This window comes from Lissotriton helveticus, chromosome 10, assembly GCF_964261635.1.
Source record: "Lissotriton helveticus chromosome 10, aLisHel1.1, whole genome shotgun sequence".
Taxonomy (NCBI): Eukaryota; Metazoa; Chordata; class Amphibia; order Caudata; family Salamandridae; genus Lissotriton; species Lissotriton helveticus.
This window is the reverse complement of record NC_136071.1, coordinates 28,354,973-28,380,858: the sequence shown is the minus strand read 5'-3', so window position 1 is coordinate 28,380,858 and position 25,886 is coordinate 28,354,973. Positions and strand designations below refer to the sequence as shown.

General features: G+C 51.4%; 1 protein-coding gene across 1 annotated transcript in view; it reads right to left on the bottom strand.

Moving 5' to 3' along the window:
• PLXNA3 (plexin A3) overlaps positions 1-25,886 on the bottom strand; it is a 560,833-nt gene that overhangs the window by 474,177 nt on the left and 60,770 nt on the right. The window contains exon 2 of the mRNA XM_078664651.1: positions 872-2,136. Within this exon, the coding sequence (XP_078520777.1) occupies positions 872-2,023 (1,152 nt within the window). The 5' untranslated portion in view covers positions 2,024-2,136. The remainder of the gene's footprint in view (positions 1-871; positions 2,137-25,886) is intronic.

Below are 25,886 nucleotides of genomic sequence, written 5' to 3'. Positions count from 1 at the left end.
GCCTGCTTTTCCCCTTTTGTATTTGTGCTTATTGTTTATCTCGACCTTACAAGTAACTATGTTGCCATGCTCTAATAACTGTGTAACCTTTGTAACGATGTAACCTGTAACTATGAGCTGATGCTCATGTAAAGCGCTCTGATACCTCCGGGTCTAGCCAGCGCTACATAAAACCTTTAAAATAAAAAATAAAAATAAATAAAATGAGCAGGGCACGGCTGGTAAAGAAAAGGAGGCATATAGTAATGGATCAAATTTGGTAAGTTTGAGAAGTTAAACATCTTTGAACGGACACCGCTGCAGGTGTCAACAGTGATAACAACTGTACATCCAAGGTTATACCGTTGATGCAGCCCTAAAACTTGCTACTCGCCGAAAAGGTGCTTCAACGTCTCGTCAGGGGTAGTAAGCGCTATATGCAATTACAATACAATCATGAGTGCTCATTTGAGAGTTGCAGGATTACATTTCCCCACAGATATATAGCTTAGCATGCATTCTGAAAACTTAACCCCTACTGTTGCTCAGGACGAGCTCAGCTCGTCATGAGCCACAGCGCTCTGGTGCCGACGAGGAGCTGAGCTCGTCATGACCGCGCCCGTTTGATGGAACGCTCGCACGCTGGGCTGATTCCCCTGCTGTGCTGAGCGTTCCATTAAAACGGGCGCGGTCATGACGAGCTCAGCTCGTCATGAGCACCGCTCGTCATGAGCACCGGGGCGCTATGCGCGCCCCCGCCCCCCAGCACAGCGGGGGGAAACACCCCCGCAGTGAAGGGGTTAATAGTTACAAAATGTTGACAGTCTCCAACAAAAACACAATTATTTGAAGCCACTGATATTCTGAAGGATGGAATGAACCATGATCTCACCGTGGTGATGCAGGACATCTCCTTGTTGAGCAGCCAGGGGAGGGAAAGCTGGCCCTCGCCTCGGTAGCAGGTCTGGATCCGCTCCCTGATCCGGGTGTTGATCTCACTAAGTGTGAAAAGGCAGAGCACCGACTCGCGGGGTGGGTTGGACCGGTTCTTTTGACCCTGGGAGAAAATGGTGAAGAGCACATCCTCGTCCTCCGAGATGCCGAGCGACTCTGCGAGGTGCTTCCCGGGCTTGCTCAAGTAGGCGCTCTGAATGAGCCGATACTCCACACCATCCTTCGTGCAGCCAATGGGGAACTCCACATACGAATAGAACTCCCGGTCTTTCGAGCACATGCGCACAATCTTGGAAGTGAAGAACTTCTCGCCGGTGGAGTCGAGCAGTGTCTGTTGCGTATCCAGCTGCAAGGTGAGGAAATAGACAAACTGCTTACTGACAAAACCGTACACATAGTAGATGTCGAAGGCTGGGTAGAGGGAAAGGGTATCGGAGGGGATCCTGATCTGGGAGGAGACAAACTCATCCTGGTAGACCAGACTGAACATCTCCACACTCTCCTCGTCCTTGATCAGCTTGCGGCTGGACAAGGTGGGGAAGTACTCAGACTTGCCGTCGGTGGAAGTGCCGATGAAGAGCTTGCTGAGTTCTTCCCCTTGCTCCACTATGACCCCAGCCATGGTGTCGGGCTCCTTGACGCCGGACAGGTAGTGCTCCTTTCGATGGTGGGGCTCCCCTAGCTTAAAGAGGTTATCCAGCTGAAGAAACTGGCAGATCCCTTGCCAGATGCTGCCGCAGGCCACGAGTCGCTTCCCGGTGTAGTCGATCAAAAGCAGCTTGTTCACATTATCAGCCGGCGAGAGTTTGTGGGCACAAACGCGCACGCTGGGTGGTGGGTAGCAGCCAGCGTTGTCCTCGATGGGACCAGTCACGTGAGCCCTCATCTCCGTCAGGTTGGAGGACAGCTGGTAAATCCAGTTCACCGCTCCCACGTACACTTCGCCCGTTTCCCTGTGCACTGCCAAGTGGGTCAGCGTGGTCTCTGCCACGACAAATGTCCGGAAGCCAGGGTTGCCATTGGCTGTGACATCATTCAAGAGAAGGAGTGCAGCAGTCATGAGGATCCCAACTTGAAATTTGGTCTCCATGTTTTAGCGAGCAAGCGCCTACTCCGGTACTCAGCTGCCAACGACAGCACGTGGAGTCCGCAGGGAACAGGCAGGTCCAGTTCCAGTGCCCTCCACATTCAGATTGTTAGCACCTAAAAGGAAGAAAGAAGATAGACATTAGTCATGGGTTCTCAATGGTGCAAACAAACAGCCAATAGACAGTGGAGTTAAGGGGAAAGGTGATGCACGAAGGAATCAAAAGGTACAGCAAAACGAAGGCGCATAGAGCAACGCACATATATGGACACACACTCAGACACAACAACATCAGAAACGACATGTGGGCTTGCCACCCTCGCATTGCATGGTCAGCCTGAGCATCCTTAATGCCAATATCAGTCATTTTATTTATTCGGTTCAGACCTCAACTGAGATCAACAAATACAGATATAAAATTATTACTATTGAGTTTAAAATATTTGAATTGGTAACACTTTTAAAACAGGCTATAAAAATGGAAGTTGATAATATTTGGGCGCCTGCTTGTATAACATTCTGTAAAATAAAATAAAATCTTACGATTGTGCGTTTTACCTTCAGAATAGCTTCAAAAAACTTTTTTAAACACTTGAACGAGTTATGGCTTACAAATTCGTTGACTGGAGAGTTACACAACATAATTAAATCTTGGGGCAAGACAGCATTATACTTTAGTTGAATTGGAGTTATATATCGTCGCCGAACCTCTACTATACTCGCATTAAGACAGATTAATAAAACATGAAGCAAATCTTGTCGGCCACCTTTGTACAATTCACATATGCCTTTGGAGTTAATTGTAACGTCCCAGCTAGCTAAGAATGTTGCTAAAGGGAGTATACCCAAACGTAAGAGCAGAATACAGCACCTTACGACATGCTCTAGTTGAAATCGTAAATAGGGAGCATAGGTTTTAAATTCTATGTTTTCTGCGAACTCTTTATAATGCTTCAGTTGAATGCAATGCTCTTTATCCATTTCATAGCTAATTCTAGGGGCCAAATGTTTTAAAAACAGTTTCAAGGGTGCTGGAGATCACTCCTGTAAAAGTGTGACTGTGCGTTGTGAGACCTCAAAGGCTTTTAACATATTCCTATTAATGCACATCCAATTCCCTCATTTTTACTGCAGGGTTCTCTGTGCAGAAATCTCTAAAAAACTCTTTAACCAAAAACTAAATCCTCACACATGGCTTGATAGTAGAGCAGTGAAGACAGATGGAATATTTTACACAAAGCTCATACTCAAACTACATTATTGCCTAGTACAGGGGTCTCCAAACCGGTCCTGGAGGGCCGGATCCATGCCAGATTTTTGGGATATCCCCATTGAGATGCATGTAGTTATTTTAAAAATCTGACATTATTGCCTAGTACTTCCGGATCATTGAACATTTCAACTTCAGTTACATTTCACACGGATGCCCTTCATTGCATGTCAAGAAGTTGATATTCTACTACAAGACTCCGGGCGCCCGGTCCATGAACCAAGAAAGATCACATGGAGGAAAGATCATTCTTCACTTTAGCCTCAAGAGAATGAAACAACCTATGACCGCAACAGCACAGAGAGAATCCATCTCTTTATCAGAAAAGACAAGTCTACACTGTGAACGCGGGACTCTGCAATCCCTCATCAACTCACTGAGACCTCCAAATACGAAGCATGAACCATCCAGTAAACACGGCTGCTTCACACACCTCCTGTGATGAGATGGTGTCTGTGTGTACCACCTTTTATCAGTCTCTTTCAATCTGCTACCTGCATCACTGATCATATAATATATATGTTACCCAGTGGCGTTTGCACCTGGGTAATTCTAGTTATGATCGTGTTTCCACAGGAAATGCATTTTTGTGTTGCTAATAACTTTGGCGCCGTTTGACGAATCTGTACTAAACTTTACAAAAAGTGGTCATTTTTTGCTTAGTTTGCTCATGGAGAATTTCAGGGTGATCCATCAAGCAGGGACCTAAAAAAGAGGGGGGGACCCAGAACACATTTCCCCATTCATTTTCCCATAGGAACTTTAGACACAGATGCAACCTAAACCGCTGAACAGATATACACCAAAGTTAGCAGAAAGCTAGATTTAGATCAAGAAAGAGTGCTTGTCGTGATATGATGTAAATCCGTTCAGTGGTTTTTGCGCAATTAATGCTCAAAAACTTTGTATGTCTAGGGATGCGGAGGAACCGCGGATGGTGACAGATCTCAAACTGAGTTCGGATTGGCTCCCACCTCCTCAAACAGGAAGTGGTAGCAGCCATCTTAGGAAACCGGACTTGGTCCAGAGTCCTAAAAAAACACTAAAAAAAAAGACACAAGTGGGCTGGGTAGGAATACCCTGGCCCTCCTAAGCTTGGTGGTGGGGTCCCAGTTTTGGTAACTATATATCTGCTAACTACCCTAGATATTACATCACTCATGACATCTTCTATGACATCATTGATATCACTGCAGCATTTGCAGTGTAATTATCGATGAGAAAACTGTGCATGGCGGTGGCGCAAGTTATAGTTACCTTGCGGCACGAGTATTAGTTACTTGAGAGGACTAGAAGTACTGAATTTCTATCGTTTTGTGTGTGTAAAATCTGAACCTAACTAATGTCCCTGTAACCTTGTATTTTTTATGTGAAAATAAATATATGCACTGCTCTGGAACAGAACTATTCTTGGGACCATAGGACATCGACATGTAGAGACTGAGTCACCATTCCACCTCAGTATCCATGAGCCGGAGATCGACTACCTATAGTACCTCACTTGCCCTTCTAACCTTACCAGAGAAACAAGTGAATTGGCACCCCAGCACACAACACTCTCGGCCCTCTCGGGATCACGGTAACAGAACGCACCCTTTCGCTCTCTCACTCGTACTCGTCCACAATAATCTAAACAAGAGACACGAAGGGAGTTTAGAATATTTATTCAAATTATCGTGTCCTTAAATGCAGTATTCAAGGCACAATTGGAAAACAAATGCATACTATAAACACTGATAGCACTGTCAATAAACCGTACATCATAAAAAGCCCTGTCATATTATAAAATAGAATATCCTAACCCCGCTCCCTTTTACTGAAGCTAAAGGATAATATTACAACTATCTCTGGGATTAGTGGGGGACCTCGGACCTTAGCGTGCACAGATGAACATTCTACATCTCAGCTGATCGGACCTCGTACCTTAGCGCGCACAGATGGACATTCTACATCTCAGCTGATCGGACCTCGTACCTTAGCGTGCACAGATGAACATTCTACATCTCAGCTGATCGGACCTCGTACCTTAGCGCGCACAGATGGACATTCTACATCTCAGCTGATCGGACCTCGTACCTTAGCGTGCACAGATGGACATTCTACATCTCAGCTGATCGGACCTCGTACCTTAGCGTGCACAGATGGACATTCTACATCTCAGCTGACATAGCAATCTCGTCTCCGCACCCTCACTCAGTGTGTGTTTTCTCAAACTCTTGCGCTCAGTTATATGACAAAAAATGTGTGCTCACAAACTGCGAGCTGCGTTCTCGTGGTATGTCTAGATGCTAGTGTCGGACCAGAGAGAACAACAAGGTACACTGTTTGACATTGTCTAGCGTGTTCAGACTAAATCCCAGGAAAAGAACAGAACACAAAAACATGCAGGGTCCGTGTAAAAGTACAATGTGGCACAAAGCAAATGCGTCTACATAGAAACGTGTGCAAAAGAGAATGCAGCCTACAATGTGCACACTCAGGCTAACACAGGGAAAACAACAACGGGCCATACGAGAAACACATGACAATAAAAAAAAATTATATATATATATATACGCCAACACTCCCTTGACGCACCGTGTACACAGCACTCCGAGGAAGAAAAAACGGACACCAATCTGGTAATCTGTGCAGCAAACTTTTATTTTATTTTATCATTTGCAGTGTCAAGGGTGCTGCGATCCGATATATGAGTAGGCCTGTATACATGTAAATATATATATATTTCAGTTTTTAAAATAAAGGGGCGAAAAAATTCCTTCCGCCTCTGCCTACACTAATGCATTTTGAACCTTTCCCACTACCATGGACTCCCAAACATCCTTCTGAACTCTTTCCTCCTCCTATCCAATTCATCCATCTAACAGCTGCACATGTCCACCACTCCCAATAACTATTCACATCTTCCCTTTACTAATCCACCTCAATTAATCAAGTCCTTTTCAAAATACTAGAAAGCACATGGGACCGCAAGAGCACAAATTAACAAACTTACTATAACAAATCCTAAAAGACAAAAGGAAACATATATTACTAATCTACTACTTGCATCTAACCTTTGGTTCTAGAGTACTCTGTTACTCGCCACAGTGCGCTTTAACGCCTCACCCGGGGTAGTAAGTTCTACATAAATACAATTTACAAATACTAGTAAGTAGGCATTTGCATATTGGGGGCAGTTCTTGCACACATTCTGTAAGACTCTCCACTTGCAACGGGGCCGCTCCAGACAAAGCGTACAGCGCCTTGTGTCACAGATCAAACAATTAGAGAACACATCTGGGTAAAAAGATTGCTCGGCCCTTACTCACTGTGTGTGATTCATAAGCACATTTAGTCCCAAACAAGGACATGGTGGGTGCAGCAGAGTCATGGTGGCCCATGACGCCGAAAGAGCATTAACTGAAAACATGTTTGATTCAGACACTCGCATACACTGGTCTGTGCATCGCAGCCCCTTAACGCTTTCGGTGCTCATGACGAGCTCAGCTCGTCATAACCGCCGCGGAACGCTCACGCGGGGATAATTCCCCTGCTGTGCTAGGCGTTCCATTGAGTGGGCGGAGTAGTGACGCGCTCAGCACCACCGTGCAGCATGACGAGCCGAGTTCGTCACAAGCACAGCGGCGCCGCGTGTCCCTCCACTCCCCCCCCCCCATGGGGCTAATTCCCCCCAGGCGAAGGGGTTAAGAGCACTGTGTGTTCAGATGTGAATTGTATACAAATGTTCACAACACAGAAGATGCCATTTCATTAGGGTCTCTTAAAGGACAGGGTTTGCCGATGGCTGCCATCTTGGAGACAAAGCTTGGAAGGACCTTCCTTCCCCTGCACCTCAGGATCGCCTCACTGTCCGGGAATTCAGGACAGGACTCCAGACCTGGCTCTTCTAATGACGGATCCCCTCGAAGCAGCTGGCAGCTCCAGCGCCTTGAAACCCTCTAGGGATGCACCACAGGGGAATCTGTCTAGCAGAGGGTGTTCTGAAGACCTGAGAACCTCAGGCTAAATCTTGTAAGTATTACAGGCTGGAGAGGTCTGCTGAAGGCGCAAGAGCTCTCCAGTCACTAATGTGTGGACGAAAACACCCAGCAGCAAGGCCCATGCAGCCTCACGCCTAGAGGCGTGTCTCCGCACAGCCTCACGCCTAGCGGGAAGTCCCTATGTAGCCTCACGCCTAGAGGTGCCTCATGCTTAGAGGCCTTCCCTGTGTAACCTCACCCTAGAGGCGTGTCCCCGTGCAGCATCACGCCTAGAGGGAAGTCCCCGTGCAGCCTCACGCCTAGAGGTGCCTCATGCCTAGAGGCTGCCCCCCGCAGTGCCTCACGCCTAGGGGCGTGTCCCTGCGAAACCTCATGCGTAGAGTTGTGTCCCCGCGAAGCCTCACGCCTAGCGGGAAGTCCCTGTGCAGCCTCACGCCTAGAGGTGCCTCATGCCTAGAGGCTGTACCCTGCAGCGCTTCACGCCTAGAGGTGTGTCTTCACACAGCCTCACGCATAGAGGGAAGTCCCCGTGCAGCCTCACGCCTAGAGGGAAGTCCCCGTGCAGCCTCACGCCTAGAGGTACCTCATGCCTAGAGGCTGCCCCCCGCAGAGCCTCACGCCTAGAGGCGTGTCTCAGCACAGCCTCATGCGTAGAGGGAAGTCCCCATGCAGCCTCACGCCTAGAGGTGCCTCATGCCTAGAGGCTGCCCCCCGCAGCGCCTCACGCCTAGGGGCGTGTCCCCGCGAAACCTCATGCGTAGAGTTGTGTCCCCGCAAAGCCTCACGCCTAGGGAGAAGTCCCCGCGAAGCCTCACGCCTAGAGAGAAGTCCCAGCGAAGCCTCACGCCTAGAGAGAAGTCCCCGCGAAGCCTCACGCCTAGAGAGAAGTCCCCGCGAAGCCTCACGCCTAGAGAGAAGTCCCCGCGAAGCCTCACGCCTAGAGGGAAGTCCCCGCGAAGCCTCACGCCTAGAGGGAAGTCCCCGCGAAGCCTCACGCCTAGAGGGAAGTCCCCGCGAAGCCTCACGCCTAGAGAGAAGTCCCCGCGAAGCCTCACGCCTAGAGAGAAGTCCCCGCGAAGCCTCACGCCTAGAGAGAAGTCCCTGCGAAGCCTCACGCCTAGGGGCGTGTCCCCGCGAAACCTCATGCGTAGAGTTGTGTCCCCGCAAAGCCTCAAGCCTAGAGAGAAGTCCCCGCGAAGCCTCACGCCTAGAGAGAAGTCCCCGCGAAGCCTCACGCCTAGAGAGAAGTCCCCGCGAAGCCTCACGCCTAGAGAGAAGTCCCCGCAAAGCCTCACGCCTAGAGAGAAGTCCCTGCGAAGCCTCACGCCTAGGGGCGTGTCCCCGCGAAACCTCATGCGTAGAGTTGTGTCCCCGCGAAGCCTCACGCCTAGAGAGAAGTCCCCGCGAAGCCTCACGCCTAGAGAGAAGTCCCCGCGAAGCCTCACGCCTAGAGAGAAGTCCCCGCGAAGCCTCACGCCTAGAGAGAAGTCCCCGCAAAGCCTCACGCCTAGAGAGAAGTCCCCGCGAAGCCTAACGCCTAGAGAGAAGTCCCCGCGAAGCCTCACGCCTGGAGAGAAGTCCCCGCGAAGCCTCACGCCTAGAGAGAAGTCCCCGCGAAGCCTCACGCCTAGAGAGAAGTCCCCGCGAAGCCTCCCGCCTAGAGAGAAGTCCCCGCGAAGCCTCATGCCTAGAGAGAAGTCCCCGCGAAGCCTCACGCCTGGAGAGAAGTCCCCGCAAAGCCTCACGCCTAGAGAGAAGTCCCCGCGAAGCCTAACGCCTAGAGAGAAGTCCCCGCGAAGCTTCACGTCTAGAGAGAAGTCCCCGCAAAGCCTCACGCCTAGAGAGAAGTCCCCGCGAAGCCTCACGCCTAGAGAGAAGTCCCCGCGAAGCTTCACGTCTAGAGAGAAGTCCCCGCGAAGCCTCACGCCTAGAGGGATGCACTGCCCCATGTTTGAGATCAGCTGGACTCTCACGAGGTGAAAGAAGCAGAAGGAGGTGCGTCCATCAACAGCCTCAACATCTGCATGAACCCAAAACATCCAGCGCCGTTTCAGGGGACGAACCCTGGTGTTCGGCGGCGCGGTTACCCACTTTTCCAGAGTTACAGCAGGCAATATGTAGATCACTCCTTATATAGCACAATCCTTTTGTAATCAGCTTGGGGCCTGGCCAGGGCTTTAAGTGGGCCGGGTCTCACCGGGTCTGAGCACCGGGTCTGAGCATCGGCAGTTTTTAAAAGGGGGCCTCGAAGCGGGTCTCTATCGGGCTCTGTTTTTTTCCGGACTGCAGTGACAGCAGGCACATGGATGCTCACACTGCTCACTTCTCACTAGTGGAGAAGTGACGGCATGATGTCATGCTAGGTGAGCGTTGATGGAAATCCTTTAAAGAGTCATTTTCTCTCTGGATTTCCCTTCTCTTTTTGTAACTCAGGAGCAGCAACACTGTTGAGGTGTCACCAGGGCTTCAAGTGGAAGCTTTTTCAAGATTATATACAAGCCATAGCTGCTGCTTATTTATCCAATGCAGCTAACAACCATTGACAAAGTCAATAGTCCTAACTTGTTGCAGGTATGATATTACTTGTTGTATCATATATCTGGATGCAATGACAGAAGCAGCAAAATACAAGTCGGGCGACACTATGCTAAGCACAGATTTTTAGCTTACTAGTTTTAAGCCAAGCCCTTAATTACATCAGCCACACCCCTTTGAGAGACCCCTCCCCCAGTTTTTTCATCCCACTTAAAGCCCTGGGCCTGGCACCTGAAAAGTCCGATAGGCTCGCCTGAAGAGGGTGGCCTCGGCTGTTCGCTCTCAGCTCCCCTTGGGGTACGGTGGCGGCTGAGAGGGCTAGAGGTGGGGGCCAGGCGGACTGGGAACAGAATCCGGCCCTGGCAAAGTGCTCAGAGGCCCTCCACCCCAGCCTCCCCCCCCCATCCCCTATGGTGAGGGGGGAGTGCAGACAAGCAGTTTGCGAGGGCTGGTTTCGGACGATTTTGTTACAGGGGGCAGATATTGCCGATCCCCGGTAACAAAAACGGTCCCCCAGGGGTCCAAAACCGGCCCCCACCCTAGCGGCTTACCGGGGAGACGCCTGGTGCCTGCTATTGCCAGTCCGGCCCTGGTGGGGGCGGAGATAAAGGTACCACCGATATACCTCCGTCTGCTCTGTGGACTCTGCCCATGAATCGGCCATCTCTGGCCCATGCCAGCTCCCGGTTTTCTTTTTTTTTTAACATATAGCGCAAGCTCAACCCGAAGGTATCAGTGCGCTTTACGTGAGCACCAGTTACTTTACACAAGGACACTTCCATTTGCTAGGTACAGGGCGATTAAACAATGTGGCGAGAATCACAGGATGTTGAGCCGACGCCGAGACTCGAACCTGGTTCCCCAGCTCCAAAGTCAGCAGCTCTGGCCGTTATACCCCCCTCCAGTCCCCGTCTGATGCAGCTGTACTGACAACCTGCTCACGGGCTCACGGGCTCGTCAACCAGCTCGACGGCAAGACGGAGGAACAAAACAGAAGGAAATGCAAAAAAAAAAAAAAAAAAAAGTCAGTAGCAGAACAACTCCGGCCTTCTGTTTCCAATTACTCTGGGAGGAGACAGAGCGTGTCACAGCAAAGTTCACGCACCCAGCTGAAGTCAGCCAGAAAATACAGGCGAAAATTCACCCGGAGCCCGGGGCAGCGTTTATTCGGCTAAATCTGTTCAACTTTTAACCCCCAGGAGAAGCGGCGCTCCGAGGGGGAAAGGGGGGGGACGAGAGCAGCTTCTGTACCGTGAAGTGCGGGGCAAGAAGTGCCTCGAACTGGCACTTCGGGGACAGGCCCTGATGTTGGGGGGGTGGGTGTCGGGTGTAGGGGTGCAGACTAGAAGCAGCCAGGGAGATGTGATCAAGAACAAACGTTGGGCATCGGCAGTGCTTTAAATGAGCCGGTACTGTCCGGTTCCGAGTACCGGCACTTTTATATTTTGAGATGGGGAGTACCGGCACTTCTCAAGAGAAATGCAATCCGTTTAATTGGCGAGTACAGGCACTTCGAGAGAAATGCAATACCTTCAATTGGAGAGTACCGGCACTTCTCGAGAGAAATGCAATACAGTTAATGGGAGAGTACCGGCACTTCGAGAGAAATGCAATATGTTTAATTGGAGAGTATCGGCACTTCTCAAGAGAAATGCAATACGTTTAATTGGAGAGTACCAGCACTTCGAGAGAAATGCAATACGTTTAATTGGAGAGTACCAGCACTTCGAGAGAAATGCAATACCTTTAATTGGAGAGTATCGGCACTTCTCAAGAGAAATGCAATACGTTTAATTGGAGAGTACCAGCACTTCTCGAGAGAAATGCAATATGTTTAATTGGAGAGTATCGGCACTTCTCGAGAGAAATGCAATACGTTTAATTGGAGAGTACCAGCACTTCGAGAGAAATGCAATACCTTTAATTGGAGAGTACCGGCACTTCTCGAGAGAAATGCAATACATTTAATTGGAGAGTTCCAGCACTTCTCAAGAGAAATGCAATACGTTTAATTGGAGAGTACCGGCACTTCTCAGAAACAAGCCGGTACTCTGGTACAGAGTACCTGCACTTCTATTTTTTCATTTAAAGCACAGGGCATCGGAGACATTCAAAGTCGCCTCTCGAAGAGGACTTCCTTGCTTTGGAAGGATTTGCTTGGGGAAGATTATGAAGGAGAAAAAAATATGAACCTGCTTACATAACGGGTGCCCAAGTGTGTTTATTCTTTTTTAGTGACGCTCCAAAAACCGCCCAACTATGTGAAAGCTTTCTGGGAACATACATCATAAATAACAATAAAAAATGGCAAAAAAGATTAACTCCACATGACGTCACCCACAGTAAAACAGATGCAAAAAAGAAGGTCTCACTTACACGTTCTAGAGCTAGTCAGACTGTGCTGATGGACAGAAGGATGGACGTTCCTCACCTTGAGGCACGGGAATTTTCTCAGGCTTCTAGCCATTGTCACTCAAGGGTGAAACAGAACAGGCCCCTAGCTTTTGAGAAAAGTGCTTGTGTCGAGTGCACAGAACCTCGATACAGAATGAAAGTCGGTACATGTACTCTAGGCCTGGGCGGCAAATTCCGTTCCGCTCGCGGAATTTGGGTAATTACGCGTTCCGCGGAGAACGTGGGATTGCCAAAAATTTCACGATCCGCTTCGTCACGGAATTTTTTGCTTGTTCGTGCTTTCACAATGCGTGTTTGCGAGATATTTCCCCCCGAGCACACAAACAGTGTTCGCGAACAGGAAAAAAGCATCGCAAACGGGCAGAACAAGCAATTCTGCTTCGGAATTTTTGCGTGCTCGCAGAGATTTTTTACCGTTTCAGGAGTGATGCGTGGTTTCACCCAGGGAGCCCATGGGTCTGTGGGCTCCTTGACAGTCTGGGGAACTGATGCACGAATGATAAAAGTTCAAGTCCGGATAGACGCGGAGTGAACAGTAAAAAATCGATAATTGCATACACACATGGCATGTGGACTCGCTTGAAAAGTTGGGAATGAGTTAAATACGTTTTGAAAAATCATGGATTATTTGGATGAAGTTTGATTATGGTAAAAAGACAAATGAAAACTCGCGGAATTCGCATATTTAGCAGTGCGGTTGTGGGGGGCGAGATGAAGCCCCATGACAGCGATGTACATACTTTACAGTGTCGACAGGGCATGGCACTTTGAACTCAACCAGCACGCACATTTAGGATGAAAGCAGATAAGATTTGAGCAATGAGGAATACATGGTGTGCATCCTGCTACCCTTACAGTGCAAAAGTTTAAACCCCCCACCCCAAGGCCTGCTCCCTTCTCTTCACAGCTGTGCACCAGTTCAGAAACCATGTGGGAGCAGAACGGACCGAGGCAAGGATGAGACCAGCATAAAACGCGGGCCGCAGTGGGCTCCGGTCTGGCTGCGGTCGAGTCACGGCTCGGATGCACGGACTGGACACATTCTAGCTGGGCCTCATTCTGAGAGCAGCCGGAGGGGCTGGGGCTAGTAATGGCGGAATTATCAGATCTGTTCCCAGGGCCGGACTGGCCATCGCGGGCACCGGGCAATCCCCCGGTGCGCCGCACGGGTGGGGGCCGGTTTTGGGCCCCTGGGGGCCGATTTTGTTACAGGGTCGTTTGTACCAAAATAGGCCAAAAACCGGCACCGGCAAAGAGCTCGGCGGCACCCACACAGGAGCCCGACCTTGCACTGCAGGGTGGGGGCCTCGCGCTGCAGGGTGGGGGCCTCGCACTTCAGGGTGGGGGCCTCGCACTGCAGAGTGGGGGCCTCGCACTGCAGGGTGGGGGGCCTCGCACTGCAGAGTGGGGGCCTCGCACTGCAGAGTGGGGGCCTCGCACTGCAGGGTGGGGGGCCTCGCACCGCAGGGTGGGGGGGCCTCGCACCGCAGGGTGGGGGGGCCTCGCAGGGTGGGGGGCCTCGCACTGCAGGGTGGGGGCCTCGCACTGCAGGGTGGGGGGCCTCGCACTGCAGGGTGGGGGCCTTGCACTGCAGGGTGGGGGCCTCGCACTGCAGGGTGGGGGGGCCGTACACTGCAAGGTGGGGGGCCTTGCACTGCAGGGGGGGGGGGGGCCTTGCACTGCAGGGGGGGGGCCTTGCACTGCAGGGGGGGGGCCTTGCACTGCAGGGTGGGGGCCTTGCTCTGCAGGGTGGGGGCCTTGCACTGCAGGGTGGGGGCCTTGCACTGCAGGGTGGGGGCCTTGCACTGCAGGGTGGGGGGCCTTGCACTGCAGGGTGGGGGGCCTTGCACTGCAGGGTGGGGGGCCTTGCACTGCAGGGTGGGGGGCCTTGCACTGCAGGGTGGGGGGCCTTGCTCTGCAGGGTGGGGGGCCTTGCTCTGCAGGGTGGGGGCCTTGCACTGCAGGGTGGGGGCCTTGCACTGCAGGGAGGGGGCCTTGCACTGCAGGGAGGGGGGCCTCGCACCGCAGGGTGGGGGGCCTCGCACCGCAGGGTGGGGGGCCTTGCACTGCAGGGTGGGGGCCTTGCACTGCAGGGTGGGGGCCTTGCACTGCAGGGTGGGGGCCTTGCTCTGCAGGGTGGGGGCCTTGCACTGCAGGGTGGGGGCCTCGCACTGCAGGGTGGGGGCCTCGCACTGCAGGGTGGGGGCCTCGCTCTGCAGGGTGGGGGCCTCGCACTGCAGGGAGGGGGGCCTCGCACCGCAGGGAGGGGGCCTCGCACTGCAGGGTGGGGGCCTTGCTCTGCAGGGTGGGGGCCTTGCACCGCAGGGAGGGGGGCCTCGCACCGCAGGGAGGGGGCCTCGCACTGCAGGGAGGGGGCCTCGCACCGCAGGGAGGGGGGCCTCGCACCGCAGGGAGGGGGGCCTCGCACTGCAGGGTGGGGGGGCCTCGCACCGCAGGGTGGGGGGGCCTCGCACTGCAGGGTGGGGGGGCCTCGCACCGCAGGGTGGGGGGCCTCGCACTGCAGGGTGGGGGGCCTCGCACTGCAGGGTGGGGGGCCTCGCACTGCAGGGTGGGGGCCTTGCACCGCAGGGTGGGGGCCTTCCACTGCAGGGTGGGGGCCTTCCACTGCAGGGTGGGGGCCTCGCTCTGCAGGGTGGGGGGCCTCGCACTGCAGGGTGGGGGCCTCGCTCTGCAGGGTGGGGGCCTTCCACTGCAGGGTGGGGGCCTTGCACTGCAGGGTGGGGGTCTCGCACTGCAGGGTGGGGGGCCTCGCACTGCAGGGTGGGGGCCTTCCACTGCAGGGTGGGGGGCCTCGCACTGCAGGGTGGGGGCCTCGCTCTGCAGGGTGGGGGGCCTCGCACTGCAGGGTGGGGGCCTCGCTCTGCAGGGTGGGGGCCTTCCACTGCAGGGTGGGGGCCTTGCACTGCAGGGTGGGGGCCTCGCACTGCAGGGTGGGGGGCCTCGCACTGCAGGGTGGGGGCCTTCCACTGCAGGGTGGGGGCCTTCCACTGCAGGGTGGGGGGCCTCGCACTGCAGGGTGGGGGCCTTGCACCGCAGGGTGGGGGCCTTCCACTGCAGGGTGGGGGCCTTCCACTGCAGGGTGGGGGCCTTCCACTGCAGGGTGGGGGCTCACCCCCACGGTGATTAATGACGTACAGAAAGGGTCTGAGGTTTGACAGATCTGCCCACGGAGCCTTTCATCTCGCTGCCATATGACGGCTTCCTCTTCGGAGAGCTGTATTTCACCGCCGCCCCCCTCTCCTGACCCCCCCTCCTTAATGAACAGGGGAAAGCAGAGCCCACTCCAGCCCCCCCACCCCATTCATAAGTTCTACAGCAATCCAACAAACCCGGGCTTTCAGGGTGACAGGTATGGATTCCTGCAGCCGAGGCTGGAACTGAAGGGAGGGGGCTGGAGGCCTCTGGAGAGAAGCCAGCACTGCCCTGATCACTGCCCTGCTCACTGCCCTGCCAGGGCTCCCCTCACTGCCCCTCTCACTGCCCTGCTGGGGCTCCCACTGCTGCCCTGCTGTAGTCCAGCTCCCTGCCCTGCTGGTACAGACTGCAAAATACAAACATGTTTCAGTCGAGCAATGAGCAGAGCTGCACCCTGGGCCTTCTTCAGGGTAAATGTGTTTTCAAACCGTGCCATAGACTCAGTGTAGCAGAATGATTCACACAGCTGTCATCGTAAACAGGTAGGGGTACAAAAGGGGGTGGTGATGGACGGAGCATCGGAACCAATCAAACACTCACACCCAGTCAAAAGATCTGGGTTTGATCCATCACCGTTCTTTAGCCCACTCTGCCACCCCAGTTCAGACATGGCCATATGCAAATCAGTCTGACCCTGTGCCTCATGGGAACAGTCCAGCCCGAACTGCCAAGCCATGCCTTCCCTGGACCGGAAACAAGCTTCCGAGGACCGGTTTCTGGCATTCCAGCCGTCTTCAGCCCGGCTTGCTTGAATCCAGTGGCAAAGTGAGCAAGGGACTCACGTCTGAGCATACCCTGCCACACTTATAGCGGCCAAAGCGGTACAAAAGGGGGTGGTGATGGACGGAGCATCGGAACCAATCAAACACTCACACCCAGTCAAAAGATCCGGGTTTGATCCATCACCGTTCTTTAGCCCACTCGGCCACCCCAGTTCAGGCATGGCTATATGCAAATCAGTCTGACCCTGTGCCTCATGGGAACAGTCCAGCCCGAACTGCCAAGCCATGCCGTTCCTGGACCGGAAACAAGCTTCCGAGGACCTGTTTCGGGCATTACAGCCGTCTTCAGCCCGGCTTGCTTGAGCAAGGGACTCACGTCTGAGCATACCCTGCCACACTTATGGCGGCCAAAGCGGTACAAAAGGGGGTGGTGATGGACATCGTAAACAGGGCAGCGTCACTTCCGGAAAGAGCCCTATTTCCCTGTAGCCAACAGACCCTTGAAGTGGCGCTGCAGACAGGCGCTATAAAGCGCTCGTAAACGCACAGAACCCGGTACAGGCCGGCGGTGCCCGTCAGGGTATGGGCCACCTGGCAGCCACGCAGACGGTGTATGGTGGGGTGGCATTATAAGTAAGGCTGCTTCCCTGCGTGGAGACACCAGACGAAAAGTGGCAGCCACGGGGGTCAGGGGTATTTCTGGGAGGAGGGCTGTGTCTGGGCTGGGGCTAGGAGCCAATTCAGGAGGCTGATGGCATGCCATAAAAGGCACCTGCTCCTTCCCGGGAGCACTACAGGTCGCCATGATGTCACCACAATAAAAGGGGACGATTTATGGGGCTGCAAATAGGTTCCTGACAAGATGTTTTCTGTTTTTTTTTCTTCCTTCCCGCGTGGCAGCAAATAATTAAAGGTGAAAGTGCTTGTCAGGGGAAAAGCAGCCCGTGTTCTCGCAGCCCACTGAATGCAGCTGTTGTAGGGAGGCTGAGGTGGGGGTGACTGTCAGAGCTCGGCAGTGATGGATGGGCCTAAGTGCGGGGGCGGGGGGAGCCTCAAACTGCAGCAGCGGCTCAGCCAAAGCCCCTCAGCCTAACCAGCTGAACAGCACTGGGAGCCGCCGAGAGCTCTGCCGGGGCCCCTCAGACCTCAACGGTGTCATCACTAAAACCCCACACCTGCAAGATTACTATTGCAAAAAGAACAGTTGATGGACAGAATGCAGAACAAGGTCATACATTCACCCCAGTACAGAGATCTGGGCCTAAATCCATCGTTTTTTGCTCACCGTGCCATTCCAATTTGGACCCAACCATTTGCAAATCAGTCTTAACCCTGCGCCCAATGGGAACAGTCCAGCCCGAACTGCCAGGCCAGGTCCTCCCTGGACTGGAAACAAGCATCCTAGGACCGGTTTCGGGCTTTCAGCTCTCATCAGCCTGGATAGCTTGACTCCAATGGCGTGGAGAACACGGGACCCACGTCTGAGCATACTTTTTTTTGCTCACCATGCCATTCGAGTCAGGGTCAGACTGATTTGCATATGGCCATGTCAGAACTGGGGTGGTGGAGTGAGCTAAAGAATGATGATGGATTAAACCCAGATCCGTTGACTGGGGGTGAGTGTTTAATTTGCTTAAGCGCTTCGTCCATCATCCCCTTTGGTATCCCTTTGTTCGCCCTAAGTTGGCAGGGTATGCCCAGACGTGGGTCCCTTGCTCACTTTGCCTCTGGATTCAAGATAGCCTGGCTGATGAGGGTTATGAACCCGAAACCGGTCCTAGGATGCTTGTTTCTGGTCCAGGGAAGACATGGCTTGGCAGTTCGGGCTGGACTGTTCCCATGAGGCACAGGGTCAGACTGATTTGCATATGGCCATGTCTGAACTGGGGTGGCAGAGTGGGCTAAAGAACGGTGATGGATTAAACCCAGCTCAGTTGACTGGGGGTGAGTGTTTGCAATGTTCAACACTCCGTCCATCATCCCCTTTGGTTTTGCTTTGCAAGATTACTAGAACACAACAGACAAATGTCCATTTTAGAAACCACCGACATTAGGGGGGTTGACATGACCTTTGAACCTGGTGGAATTAGTACTTGCCTCAAATTGTTTACAAGCCAGGCCTCTTCTAGGAGGCCTTGGCTTCTCCCCCTGAGAAAATGTTAAGTTCAAGGGGATCCGACAGTGTATTTAAAAGCACAATGGTCACATCATTTTGCTATAAGCCATAGACTCTGAAAGGACACTCGTTCATATCAATAAAATAAATACATATTCAAGTCCTTTCATGTGGTGCCAAGGAAACGAAACCTGACGCTAATGAGGAAAATACCCCATTGTTTTCAGCATATATTATGGGTGCCCCCACGTGCCAAAGTGTACCTCCATTGTGCCAGGGCCAGCGGTTTATCATGCAGGCCTCTCATATGCCACGGACGCCCCTGATGCCAAAAATTACAAACCGTATACCAGCGTCAGAATTTTGCAGTTAATTTCATTAATACATCGTATGTCAACGTTTCCCCTAATACGCCAGGGCCAGTATTTTATCCTGGAGCCCCCCCCCTCCATATGCCACAAGTCTCTCTTATGTTAAGTACCTCCAATGAGCTAGCTCAAAAGGTGCCCCAATGCCACAATCTTCCTCAAGTCTGCCAGTGCCAGCGTTTTTCCATAGGTGCCCCATATTCGAAGTAGTAGTTATGGTATACCACTGCCAGTATTTTACTTAACCCTTTGGCCGCGGCAGTAATTCCGCCGTGGGGGGCGGGGGGGTTGGGGAGGGACTGCACGGTGCCGCCATGCTCGTGACGGAACCACTCTGTCACGAGCCACGGGCGCGCTTTGCTCGTATCGGAGTGGTTCGTCACGACCCCGCCCGCTCAATAGAACGCTGGCGCGGAATTCTGCAGCCGGGGCGGCAGCGCCGTGACAGAACCACTCCGTCACCAGCATAGCACGTCCGTGGCTCGTGACCGAGTGGTTCCGTCACGAGCACGGAAGAGGTTAAAAGTTACCATTATGCCAATAATTACCGCCAGTGTCAGCATTTTACCAAGAATTACCATCAGTATGCCAAGGCCCAATGGTAGACCGTGCATTCTTACCCATGCTCGCTTACACACACTCACACCCCCTCATCCATTCTTACTTACTTGCACTCATTCACTCTTATTCAGTCTCTTGCACTGGCTCTTGCTCTTACTCACTGACTCTCAATCATCCTCACTCACTATCTGCCACTAACTCTCTCTCACTGTCACTGGTTCTCAGCCACTCACTCACGCATGCTCACACATATAGACATGTGCTTACAAACACACACTCTTGCAGACAAACACACACTCACCCTAGTTCCCTATAAGAATAATAAAACATGTTCAGAAACCCAGGCAAGAGAGCCACCGGCCATAATAACAAGCTGCCTCAGTCTTTTTGACACTGACTTTGCTACCTCTGAGGACAGGGGTCGCAAAGGCAGCGCCAGGGGTAACAAAGTGCAAGCCAGGGGTCGCAACTGACCCCTAAATGATGAGTGACCAGACAGTGAGACGAAAAAAAAGAGACATATTAAAAATAAAAGTAGGACTAATGTATTTCATGTTACTTTTATGTTTGACACGTCCCGGTTTTTGCATACCCGTGTAAATATATATATATATACATATATACACAAACATACATATATATACATACATATATGCACAAACATACATATATACACATACATATATACACATACATACATATATACACATACATACATATATACACATACATACATATATACACATACATACATATATACACATACATATATACACATACATATATACACATACATACATATATACACATACATATATACACATACATATATACACATACATATATACACATACATATATACACATACATATATACACATACATACATATATACACATACATACATATATACACATACATACATATATACACATACATACATATATACACATACATATATACACATACATATATACACAGACATACATATATACACATACATATATACACATACATACATATATACACATACATATATACACATACATATATACACATACATATATACACATACATACATATATACACATACATACATATATACACATACATATATACACATACATACATATATACACATACATACATATATACACATACATACATATATACACATACATATATACACATACATACATATATACACATACATATATACACATACATACATATATACACATACATATATACACATACATATATACACATACATACATATATATATACACATTTATATATATATATACATACATTTATATATACACACACACATACATACACACACACATACACATACATACACACACACACACACATATATATATATATACATACATTTATATATATATATATATATATACATTTATATACACACACACATACATATATATACATATATATATATATATATACATACATTTATATATACACACACATACATACACACACACATACATACATTTATATATATATACATACATTTATATATACACACACATACATACATTTATATATATATATACATACATTTATATATACACACACATATATTCACAAGCATTTACAAGGCTACTTCTATAAACGTGGCAGGACCTCTACCCTGAGCCCCTCCCCCTTGAGACCTCCTACCCCCCCCCCTCATCCCCCCCTTCCTACTCTGTCTTTCCTCTGCTGCGAGCAGGCAGCCGACCTCCTCCCATGATGCCTGAAAGAATCAGATAATAAATTAAATCACTTTACATCCGGTCACCCTAAGCTAGGACAACTGCCCACTGATCTCTCGAGGGGGGGCTGGGGGGGATGCGCTCACTCGAGCACCCCCTGCCTGACCTGCCTCATTAGCTATGGGGGGGCTGATGAGGGTGCAGTGGGGAAGTGACCCAGGCCACCCACTCTCATCAGCACCCGCCAGCAGGGCGGGGAAGAGGCTTCTCCGAGGCAAGGTTCCCCACCCAAAGGCGCCTCTCAAGGCCCTGTCTGCCTCCTGCACAACCCTCCCAGGACCTGGGAACAAGCCTTGGCAAAGCCAAGAGCCCTCTGACAGCTTACGAGTTGCAATAGTTGGGACACTATTTCTGGAGCCCCCAGCTCTCCTCGAGAGAAAATACAAAACTAAAGTAGCATCTAGGGCTACAACATGGACGCACTTTTGATGAACAGATTACAATAACAGAGTTAAACTATCTCATTTCAAAGAAAATCATATTGAGAAGGCAGCAGAAAACGAAATTTGTGTTATAAGTGGTGAACCGAGAAGGGATATACTGCATAGATTATGCTGTTGAAAAAGAACTTTAGTGCTTAATTTGTAAAAAAAAAAACGTAGTGCCGGGGCTCTCGACAGGAGGACACTGGAGCTTGCACCATCTGTTGCCCCTGGCAGCGCTGCCAACGACAGCACCAACACACCACTAATCATCACACTCTTAATAGTGTGACAATTCACACTATTACAGGGCCCCAGAGCTAAAAGAATGGCTTTTGAGGCAAATACTAATAATTGGAATTTGAAATTGAAATAATAAACAGAAGTTGGTGTGCTCGTACCTAAATTAGCAGACACCACTACCATGTGACAGACAGTCATAAGTTCCGGTGCTGAGCACCGGAAAGCCCCTGCACAAATTAAGCACTGTCTGCCTTTATGAAAGGTTGCATGAGCACGGGTCTTTACTATGTGATCAAAAAAAGCTGTACATTCAACGTGTTATAGGAGCAAAGTAAAAACTAAAGAACGGGTGGGGTGATTAGTGAATGTTTTTATAACAGGCTAAAGCATCTAAACAGTGATCACTTCCTAGAAAAGTCATAAATCACCAAATTAATTGTCCGGTCAGCGAAAGAAGTACACTAAAAAGCACGCACTGGCTCTAAATTAAGATTGTGACCAAAACTTACTAGAACAATACATTGAACAAAGTAACCACCCGCAAAACACCATGACCCTGATAGACAGCACATCCAACCAATGGCAGACATCTATAACATACGAAAAGCTAGGGCTCTAGGGGCGATGACCCCAAGCGCACTTTGTACTCCTCCCCAGTATTGAATTTTAATGAAAAATTGAGGACATGTAGACTTTCAGAAGCTAAAAAGGTGTGTAGCCACACCTAAAAGCAGACACTTCCTGCGGCAAAGGCAAGTCCGCTGCATTGGGGACGCACCTTTACTCACAGCACTTTATTATTAGGTGTGAGTGCACTTTATCCAGTTTAGTTTTTTCTTGTACACACTGGACTGTGGATTGGAGTGGAGGAGGCAGGCCTTTGGGTCCCAGAAGAAAGTCAGTGGAGGAGATGAGCCTGGGATAACTGAAGGAGGAGGGGAAGCTTGTGGTACCTTCGAGGAGGTGGAGTGGATGATGCAGTGGAACAGGCAAGTGGAGGATTCACTGGATGAAGAGGAGCAGAGGAAGCCGGTACTGAAGGAACGTGAGGATTAGGGACGGGCCTAGGGGTTGCTGAAGTAAGTTGAGGTGAGGTGGTGGGCCTGGGGCGAGAGTCTGTGAAGCACAAGAGGTGGAGGCAGGCGTAAGTCACTGATTAATGGTGAACTTGCACCTTTCTATAGACCGGGGCCTAGAGTAGGGGTGGGCGGAATTTGCGTAGTCGCGCTACGCAAAGCTCCACGAAACAGTAAAAAATCTCAGCGAGCCTGCAGAGTTCAGCGAACACGCGGAATTACTTGTTCCGCACGTTCGCGATGCTTTTTTCCTGTTTGTGAACGCGGTTTGCATGCTCAGGGGGAAATATCTTGTGAACACGCATTTTGAAAGCGTAAACAAGCAAAAAATTCCACGAAGCCGCGGATCGCAGAATTTTTGGCAATTCCACGTTCTCCGCGAAACGCGAAATTACCCAAATTCCACGAGCGGAACGGAATTTACCGCCCAGGCCTAGCCTAGAGTAACTGAAGGTGAAGCCGAAGGTGCTGTTACGAGAGCAAATTAAGTTAGCCAGGCGTGCCGTCACACAATGAATAATGCAGGAGCAGATGCCGAGGCCAGACTCCCAAAGACTGGCAGAACAAATGCCAGCAGCTCTCCTGCTTTCCACGAAGGGCTCTCGGCTGAAGCAGCTTCGGGGAAGGTCGGCCCCCAAGATTACAGTCACCACGGGGACTTGGGGCAGATCAGAAAGCCTTTGGTGATTAGCCCTCATTCCTCACTGCCAGGGGAAGCGGTTCCTTTTTCAAACAAATTTTAGCATATTCAGCCACTTGTGGGCTTCGTGATTCTCCCACTCACCCGTCTCCACCCAATCACTCTAATAAATTCGATCCGTGGAAGGACGGTATTGACTCCCCATCGAACTCTGGAACCAAGAAGGTGTTTGGTTTATGGGGGCACCAAGTACCTTGGACAGATCAGTTTTGTTCTGTCTTCCACGTCATAAATGGCCTCCATTTTGCTGGAATCAATTTATCTTTCCTGTTTCTTCACCCCTGCTCTCCTACTTCGGATTATCACCCGCGTATCCATACGAAGCTGATCATCGTAGGGACATCAATTCTTCCTTTCCTTCTCCCAATGAAAACTCGAATTTGACTAAAAAGAGAATTTTTATGATCCAACCACATTAAAATAACAACAAAGTGGGAACTGCTGAGGAACCAAGCTTTGTGGCAGAGGTGGATTCTGTATGGTGGTGGGTGAAAAGGATTTATGATGGTTTGGGGGAATAAAAGGATTACAAAAAGAAGCTATTCTGACTCCAACAGGCACCAACCCAAAAACCTCTTACCTGGGCGGCCCACAACGACAGGGTATGCCCAGACGTGGGTCCCTTGCTCACTTTGCCACTGGATTGAAGTTAGCCTGGCTGATGAGGACAGTTCGGGCTGGACTGTTCCCATGAGGCACAGGGTCAGACTGATTTGCATATGGCCATGTCTGAACTGGGGTGGCGGAGTGGGCTAAAGAACGGTGATGGATGAAACCCAGATCTGTTGACTGGGTGTGAGTGTTTGATTGGTTCAGATGCTCCGTCCATCACCACCCCCTTTTGTACCGCTTTTGGCCGCCATAAGTTGGCAGGGTATGCTCAGACGTGAGTCCCTTGCTCACTTTGCCACTGGATTCAAGCAAGCCGGGCTGAAGACGGCTGGAATGCCAGAAACCGGTCCTCGGAACTTGTTTCCGGTCCAGGGAAGGCATGGCTTGGCAGTTCGGGCTGGACTGTTCCCATGAGGCACAGGGTCAGACTGATTTGCATATGGCCATGTCTGAACTGGGGTGGCAGAGTGGGCTAAAGAACGGTGATGGATCAAACCCAGATCTGTTGACTGGGGGTGAGTGTTTGATTGGTTCAGATGTTCCGTCCATCAGCACCCCCTTTTGTACCACTTGGTTTAGGGGGCTGGCAGGCTGATTTAAAAAAAAATGGGGCCAGAAGGAGTCTCTGAGGCACGACAGGTGACAGGCCAGCCATGCCACTTACAGAGGGCACCGTTGGCACTCCAGTATCCCACAGCTCGCCGGGCTCTGTAACGAGGGTGCCCATTGGTGGCCCGTCTAGAGCAACCCGCCTCGTTTGCGAGGTGCCGCCACCTGGCATATAAAGGCTGGACGCCCAGCATTAAGGCTTGGGGGGGGGGGGGGCTTTCTTCCAGTACTCCTGAGAGATTTATAGCTCCTCGCCGTTTTATAGGGCGCTTATACTTGATGCTGGCTTTATGGTCCAGCCGGGGCCCCCTCTTCCTGCGGCTCGCGGGGGCGGTTTCCTCTCACAGGGGGTCCCCGGATTATTCTCGTAAGGCCCTTCGGTTTTGCACAATATGCAGGTGAAGCGCTCTGATACCTACGGGTCTAGCTAGCGCTATACAAAACTTTACAAATAAATAAATGAAATAAATTCTCAGCTCCCCACGCTGCCAGCCACCCCTCCCCTCCACCCCCGGATTATTCTCAGCTCCGCCACGCTGCCAGGGGTCCCCCGGATTATTCTCAGCTCCCTCACGCTGCCAGGGGTCCCCCGGATTATTCTCTGCTCCCCCACGCTGCCAGGGGTCCCCCGGATTATTCTCTCCTCCCCCACGCTGCCAGGGGTCCCCCGGATTATTCCCCCCTGTTCCCCATGTTTGGCATCCCGTGGCAGGCCCCGGAGGGCACAGAATCCCCCCGGAAGTGGCAGTGCTGGGTTGCAGCAGTCATAGGGGCTGCCATGTGGCTGAGGGTCGCACGGGTGAGGGGGGCCGCCGGGGGCCAGGGCACCCACAGAGGGCAACATCGATAGGAGCCACAGCCTGGGGGGCTGCAGGTGGCAGAGGCTGGGGGGCATCTATCTTCCGGAGGGGGAGGGGGGGGTCAGGGGGAGAGACCAGAGGTGTCTGCCTGGAGGGGGCGCCCTGCTTTACCCTGTGTCCAGACTGCGCTGCCTGGGATGTGGGGTGCGTGGACACTGCTGCAGGGCGGGCAGGGGGGGGCTAGAAGTGGACACTCGACCCCCCCCCCCCCCCCCGAAGACAAGTCTCAGTGTAATCCCGACATTCCTCTCGGTAATGAGCTCTGGAGCGGGGGGGGGGGGGGGGGGGGGGGGTCTCGGGAGCGAAATGAAACAAACACGAGGATTGTGCTGGGATTGGATTCCCAGCAGGAAGCGGGGGCTCGCACCTCCACCG